Source organism: Atta cephalotes, assembly GCF_000143395.1.
Source record: "Atta cephalotes unplaced genomic scaffold scaffold00083, whole genome shotgun sequence".
Taxonomy (NCBI): domain Eukaryota; kingdom Metazoa; phylum Arthropoda; class Insecta; order Hymenoptera; family Formicidae; genus Atta; species Atta cephalotes.
In genome coordinates, this window is record NW_012130147.1 from 428,344 (window position 1) to 437,205 (window position 8,862).

The 8,862-nt window shown below is 29.5% G+C and overlaps 1 protein-coding gene across 1 annotated transcript in view; it reads right to left on the bottom strand.

Moving 5' to 3' along the window:
• Positions 1–8,862, bottom strand: part of LOC105624627 (neuron navigator 3-like) — an 89,244-nt gene that overhangs the window by 45,744 nt on the left and 34,638 nt on the right. Inside the window, exon 5 of the mRNA XM_012205984.1 lies at positions 1,458–1,621. Coding sequence (XP_012061374.1) covers positions 1,458–1,621 — 164 coding nt within the window. The remainder of the gene's footprint in view (positions 1–1,457; positions 1,622–8,862) is intronic.

Sequence of the window (8,862 nt, forward strand, 5' to 3'; positions counted from 1 at the left end):
GAGAGAGAGAGAGAAAGTTGTGCGCGCGCGCGCGCGTGTGTGTGTGTGTGTGTGTGTGTGTACACACGTATTAGAAGGGAAAAGTTTGCTTACACAGACACACGTGCGTACTAAATCAGATATGAACGCGTACAAGAACGCACGTAGAAAAAGATATGATCGAATAAGCCACCATGTATATTCGCAGTAACGGAGAAGTCCTATGGAGATGAGTTTTCATGGTGGTCCAGGATCTCCTGCGACAGCCAGAAATGTGCAAAGGGTTGCTAAAAGCTATTCACGGGGCTAATGGCTAATGGAGTGTTCACGCGGGTGCACACCGCACCCTTTCACCATTCTTTGGGTCTTGAGAGAAATACGACTTCAAAGAAAAAATTGCCTAATTGTTTAAAGCAAGGAAATCTTCCCATAATTCTGCGTATCTTCGGTCTAACCTCAAATCTACATTATTTCAAGTTAGCAATCATAGTAATAATTAATCTACGGACTTCTTTTAAATTACAGATGGTTTTTAATTATAAACGTGTCTCTTTTGACATATAAAAATAAAAAATTTAAAGTTTCTTAAAAACACCTAGATTAATTCAGAAAATAATTAAAACAATTATTCTTACAATAAAATTAAGGCGATAAAATGATTTTAAAAAGATAAGAAGAATCGAATGGGAATGTCATTCGGTCATTAAAAGACCAATATAGTGAACAATATTCGCTTAGTAATAAATTTTTATTTGCAATAATATGGTAAATGTTTTCACAATTACATCGGAAAATAAATAATAAATTTTGTGTTACCACAATTGTTGGCTATTGTTAAAGTTAATAATAGTAACGCTTAATTTTTTAATATCATCTACCTCCATTTTCCATTTTTATTCGTAGCACTTTTCGTCATTTATTTATTGTCCAAAAATAAATTTTAGATGAATAACGTGGGATGTCAGACTAATCGGACGTTTCTCTGCACGTTCCCGGTGCAATTTCCATTAAAATGTATACACAATAATGGATTATTTTAAAAAATATAATTGGCTTTTAAGCAAAATAATTTTATATAAATTATTAATATACATTAATATTTATATTTATATAAAATGCGTGTATATTAAAATATATGTATATGCATAATATAATATGTTATTGAAGAGAAACTATAATTGATTTTTTTTTTGATAATTATGATAATTGAAATATGCTCTATTGTACTTTGTAGATATAATCGGTCTACAAAATAAAATATTATTTAAATACAGACTTTCTTTTAGATTAGAAAATAGTAATTACGATTTGAATTTATATTAGAATATAAAATTAATATTATTACATTATGTAATATCAAATATATATTTTCTGTCTACCTATGATAAAGATAAAGCTTTTATGTTTTCCTGTAAAATATGACGATGCTCAAAAAGTTTACAACAAAAGGGTGAGAAAGATGAGTTGATGGAACTTACCGAGTTGTGATTGATGTGTTGGTGCCGGAGCCGGTCTGACTTTGTCCGGAGGGCATCTCCTGGTGGCGGCAACGGTCGCGGGCAAGGGTATGCTTGTGCTACCCCCAGGACCACCGCCAGCACCGCCAACTCCCGACGATTGTTTGTTATAGGGCGACGGCAATCTGAAATGAAAAATTCAATTTCTGTTTGTCAGCTTGATATTTCATGGATTTTCGATTTACAATATATTTATATTCGTGGAATATATATAAAAAGGAAATGTATAAATGAACTTTTAAAATATGAACAAATTTTTCTGTTAAATAATTATAAGAAAATTATTCTGTAAAATATATATGTAAGTAACAATGTAATAAAATGTTAAATTCATAATCAGTACTTTAAATTATGCAGTGATTTTTATTGTATTGTGTAATTGTTTTTTTTCTGTTATACAATATTATGTTCATTCCATTTATTTTTATATATTTTATAAATTCCTACTTATCTCTATATTTTTATATTTTATTATACATAGATATTTAGATGAGAAAAAATATATTATGAAATATTGAACTATGATAAAAATCTTAATAAAATATAATATAAAACTGATTGATGATCGTAATATAAAAAAAATTCAATTGCAAATAACATAAATTATCTGTCTCAAAATAATTATTTAATTAACAATCCTGTCAGCTAATTCAGTTCGGTAAACGCGTAAATCAGTAATTAAATATGTAACATAATTAAATTCCTTTCAATTAGCAAGTTTTTGGTGTATGTATATATACATGTGTAGGAACCGTATATAGATTCATTGTAACATCATATATACACTCTTGAGCTCGAATTACCAAGTACCGTCCATAAACTTCGTGAATATAACAGGCTTGGTAGAGAAACGGCCTTTGACTCATATTTGCACTGCGTGTTTAACACTAAACCCGGCTATCCAATATCTACATCACGCGTAAATCATCGCTTTGTCCTAAATTTATTTGCTATTTTACTGTAATGAGAATAATTGCAGCTGCTAAACGACTCAAATGCTAATAAAACGAAGAAGAACTGCAACAGTCACTGATTAAATTCAAGGTTATGAAAAAGATGAGAAAAAGGTCGAATTATCCTTTCGCTTGTAAATCGTATATTCTTAACATGTTCCTTTAATTTATTTATATATGTCCTTTAATTTATTTATTTTCGATGGAATAAAGAGAAAAGTAAAAAGATTAATCAGACTAAATGGAACGAGATGGTTTGCAGTATTGAGAAATAAACAATTTAGTACAAATTTATATTTTTTGTCTACTTTCAAAAACTAAATATTTGATATTTTTTTCACACATCAAAAATATGTAATTTGATTGAAATTGTCTAGTTAATCAATATCAAAATACATTATCGAATAATGTTAGATGTACAATTTAATAGTTGTACGTATTACTTGTTAATTCTATAAAACTTTAAACATTTCAATAAAAAAAAATTAATATATATGGAAAACCGCATTAATAACATGATCTTTCAGAATGTCTTGTACAATCAGTTCACGAGTTCGTTTCTCGATTTATATAGTGATGGGTCTCGCATCCATTTGCATCGCACGCACAGCTGGTGCAGTGCAACTCGTGAGACACACCTTTCTCGTTATATTCTTTGTTTCGACCTGCGAGAGGTTCCCGGTAATTCCCGTGCCTGTCGTGTAGGGGCACGATACAATAATGCCTGAGGAAGGCACAATGCAAGCACGATATATATGTGACAGATTAAATTATGCCTGCATCCCAAAGATACATAAAGCGTTTTATAAATTTCCATTTTGCTTGTATGCACATGATAAGTACACGATGAATCGTAAAATTTGCGTCGAATCCTTGCGTGAAATGTGTGTTAAATGACGATTTTTAATAATTAAAAAGTTACTTTTTCACTTTGTGATTATCAATAGACAACTGAATTAATTGATAAATTCTAAAAGGATTGTCTTAATCAATTGTATAGAAATAAATTTGATAAATCATATCACACGTTTATCAAGAAAAGATTTTATATTATATATTTTATAGTTTATTTTAATATTTTATGATTAATGTATCAAATTGGTACATCACAGTTTGATATGTTTTATGTATTAGTTTTTTTATTAGGTTTTTCCCATTAGATGGCATTAAAAAAACGCCACGAACTTTTTCCCACACTATAATGTAACACAAAATGTTACTCAGTAAAAGTCTTTTATCAAAAGAAAAATTTTATTTTTTTTTTTGCATGACAAAATGCAGATCTATCGCAGACACGTTTTAGGATTTATCCTTCCTATTCCGAATTCTCCCTTCCATATATTGAAACCGAATCCGCAGTACTATGCATAAGAAGAAACTCTAGATGTTCCTATTGTTAAATCCAGAAAAATAATATAAAGTTTAATAAAACTTTTAGAACACAAAACAAGAGAAAGGCAAAAATAAAGAATCTATAATGATAAAATTGGTTTAGCATTTTGATTTAGCATAAAATATGAAATTTAAAGATTTTTAAACTTTTTGGAGAATATAATAGTATGTAACCTTTAATAAACCTTTAATAAATAATTTTCTTTCCCTCTATTTACCTTTTTCATAATATCAGTTTAGCAAGCGATAAATTAAATTAAAATGTCATACAACATTAAAATTCTTTTTTTATTTTTATAAAATCATTTTGAATCGTTCTCTCGTCGTAAATATATTTACGATTTTGAGAGTCGATATAAAAAATGAGTCCCCAATAGGGACGCGTGTCGGCAACGTCGAATCCAGAAAGAGAGAAGTAAAGTTTCAATTCGGTGGGAGATGGTCGGCGGCGAGTCGCGAATATTTACGAGAGCAATATCGGAAATTAATGCCATGGTCGGCGCGTATCGACGCGACGCCGGGCGCTGCGACGCGTGTTGCAACCGCCACCCATCACTACCGCGCCTTGTCGCCACGACGTCTTACCCCCCAGAAACATATTATTAATATCAGTGCGAGATGGAGCATTTCTTGATTTCTTGATCGCAAACGGTACAATATCTTTGTTTCTTGTTTGTTTATCAATCTAATCCTTATCAACACATTTCATTAAAATTTTTATTAGTTGTGACACGTGCAATGATTTTCAGGAGTCTTCAAACGCTAAAAGATTAATTTCTTATTTTGTTTGTAATCATATTGCTCTCGTATAGATCAATAAACGAATATTATAATTAAATTGTTGATAAAACAAAGAGTTAATATGAAAGTAGAAATAATTTAATACTTATTCTTAAGAAAATATAAATATTTTTTTATTAAGTAACTTATATATATTTATAAAATAATACAATATCTTTTCTATTGTTTCGAATTTTTGAAAATCATTTTTATAATTTCTGTCTTTACTTTCTGTTAAAGATGATTTCTTAAATCGCAATTTTTTGCTCATGCTTTATTTATATTTTCTCTAATCATTATTGTTCGTCTCTGCAACTATACTCTATTTTATAGTCATGTTACGTTATTTATCGGCATCTCAGATTACATTAATTTCTATCGTGCAGCGCTACATGTTTGAGTTTCGCAAGGACCATTATTATCGCGACATTTGATTAATCGCAATCGATAATCGCTCGATAAGAGTCTTTATTTAAACAAATACTATGTAATCAATTTTTATACATATATATATCAATATACAATAATTTATTCTACGTTACATGTTTCATTAGTGGTTAGCGTAATTAACAATACTTGATTTCTTTCGCTATTATTCCTTTGGTTTCTAATTATCTAATCAATCGGTTATCTAATCAATGTGTTTTATTAGTGCTTATCAATGATCAATAATGCGCATTTGCAACATTCTCGATTAATCTAATAATGTCATTACAAGTAACAAACACAAGCTCGTCACTATTCATTCATCGTTTTGACATTGTCATGCTTGTCATTTGGTTAATTAATTCTATTTTCTGTAGATAACGAATTAATATTTGCAAAAAATAATAAAATGCAACAATTATATAAAAATTCTATCTTTCGTTTATTATTGGCATTCCCAACAACTCTTTTCTGCAAATAATAAATTAATATTTTTAAAAATCTTAATATTTCCTTTTAATTAAAGTAATGTTAAGCTGATAAAAATTATATTACAAATACATTGAATAAATTATTCTGTTTATATTTGCTGTTTTTCCCAGCTGATAAATAGATATTCAAAAGTTTATAGAAAGAGCTAAGATAATCGAATAGTCGCTTAGACGAACGATGTAAATGCGCCATATGCGCAATTCAATTGCAAAATGTATAAGGAAGGGAGTCACTATCTCTCTTCGACGCTCGCGGGCAACAAGAGCGCGTGATTAGGCTGGTCGACCAGCAACGACAAGATACATATCGGCAGGGACGACATTCCTTTTAATTGCTGACTGCCAGGATCGAACCAGCCGGTACGATTTTTTGAACGGTCGCCAATTAGAGATCCCGTCGCTCGATATAGAGAGAATGTTCTTTCTCTTATTCGCCACAACGAGATCTCGAAATTTTGCGAAGACTAGAGAGCATTTTCGCTGAAAAACTAAATATCGTAATATTGGGACATCACTTTTTTGAGCTTAATGACATTATATTAATAATATTATAAATTTCATAGTAAGTAGTGTTATTGTGAAAATAGAAGGCATAATAATACTGTCCAAAGCTATTCAACACAAATAGTTGTTTCCAATATATTTTTGACTGTTGAACACGAGTCCGTTGGTCAAATTTGGCAATCATTTTGCCTTATTTTTTTTTCAAAATTGTGACATACAATAACCTAATCAAATTCCATCAACAGATTCATGTTAGCAGGCAAAAATATTGTACATCGCAAATAACTATGAAGCATTTCACTGCATGTATTTATTAATTTATTCTGTTTTAAAATATTATTATTTCTCTTTGTTAAATATAAATTTCATTATTATTTGCACAATTATTTACCATTAAGTATTAAATTTTATTTTAAAATTTCTCTGAGCTAACTTCCAATAGAAAGCAAATAGGAAATGGTTAATTGAAAAATATTTTAATGCTGATGACAGATTTATTAGAAATAAATATATTTTTTTTAATTAAAACGCAATTTAGATAAAAAAAATTATCACAGACGAATTAACTGTATTTTATGTATTTTGCTGTATTTCATTGTCCTCGCCTTTCGACAAATTATTTATGTTGCATACGCAAATATAAATTATTATAAATAGGTGTCGCGCACGAGTGTAACTCGCATTAGCAAAGACCAAAGAGAAATGGAGGTGAGAACTGGGCGCGGATAGCGCCGAATAATTCATTACAGGTATTAGAAGTAATTACCGAGTCTTATTCGAGGAGAAAGAAAGCCGCAAGGAAGAGAAGATTTCATACAACGGCGCGAAGCAGAGCCTCGTTACGAAGCGCGAGATAAATTTAGAGGATCTCAAGAGAAGGACTTAACTGCCGCTTCCAGGAAGAAGCATGACGACGAGTAGAACCGTTCTTTCCCGCGAGGCGATATTATTACCGCGATTCTTTCATGATTACCATTTATCATTGATACGCAGGCAAGGACGATGTGCATATTGTTACGTTCTTTAAAATATATTTAAATTTCCAAAAGATGTTGAAGACATTATATACTGAAGATTGTGAAAAAATGAACGTATGTCGTACAAAGTAATGAAAAAAATAAAAGTTTATTTTCTCTTAAATGGAATAAGTGCATTGTTATTATTGCAAAATAGTGGATCACTCTCTAGTCAAATATAATACTAACTCTCTAGTCAAATATAAATATAAATAAATAATATTATGCTCATTAATTTTGAATGAAATCTTGTGTTACTTTATTTTAATGTTGTTTATTAATGAAATTTTTAGTGAAAAAAGATATGAAAGAGAATCGCTATAAAATATTCGCAGTATTGTTTATTGAATAACAAAGAAAATAATTAAACATCGATAATAATAATTATTATAGGATTGTCACTAATAATTTTAGAATTAATAATATATAAAATTATTTGAAAAATATTATTATGTTAAAATTTCTGTTTATGATAATTTGTGAACACATTTTTTAGGTATATCTTTTTATAGAAATATTTTAAATATATTTTTTGGTTCTATTCTTTACAATTTAAAGGTAGAATATGATCTCTCGATGGACTTCTTGCATCTGAAACAATCACGATGCATAACGGTTCCGCCGACCTCCGGCCTGCTTGCTGCGATGCATCATCACTGATGCATCGCAAACAATGCACCATTCTAATTAATCAAAGCGAACTTGGCAAGAGCATCTCCTGGAGAACCATGAGCAAAATATAGTCCATCGATTCTCATCAGGGCACGACCGGATCTTCGCTTCGGAACCAATCGAACGTTACTCTTTGTTTGCCGCGAATATAAAGAATATTATACATATTTAATTATTGAATTTTATATTTTATATGCAATAAAAACAATAATAAACATTAACCCTCGTAAAAAATAAAATAAAAAATAAAATTATAGAATAAAATTTAGTTGTTCAGTTTTGGAAAGAATAGCTAAAGAAAATTCTTTAATCCGTATATCGATAAAATAATACGAATAAATTATGAAAAATCATTTAATAATATTTTAACACTTTGTTTAGACTTTCGAAATTTAATTATTTCAATTATTTAGATGTTCTTCTTGTATTTTTTTCTTAAAATTTTCTTAACTTTTTTTTCTGATATTTCACATTCTTAGAACATTTTTTAATATCTTTAATGTATTATTATATATTATTATATATTATTATATATTATTATATATTATTATATATTATTATAATGTATTAATTTATATTCTTTTATAATAATTTATAAATGACTTGAGTGTCGGTTTCTCTAAAATGAATTGTCCAAATGATTCAATCATTACGCACGAGCGCAACGTTGTCAACTTGAATAATCCCTGCTTACGCACCACGGTGCATCCTCGTTTTTCCTTGATGCGCACGATTGGTGACATACGAGACGACACAAGCTTGTTCTCGTTTCACTAAAGTCAGTCGCGCAGAATTTAGCCCGCGAATCGTGCGATCACGAAACGTGCTTGCCCAAGGATCTATTTCTGCGGCCATTCACATCGAAAACATTGACTCACTCTCGTCGACTCCGCGGATGTCTTTGAACTCGTTCGCTAAATAAAGAAAGGACGAAGAGAAAGTAAAAGGAAAAGATTCATTCGGGAAATTGTTTGCCTAAAAACTGAAAGTTTGCAAAAATAAAATAAAATAAAAAATAAAGTTTGCACTAAATTTGAACTAAATTCTGATTTCTACTTATGTATAAAATGAAATGAATAAATCGTTTACATATATATATATATATATATATATATATATATATATATATATA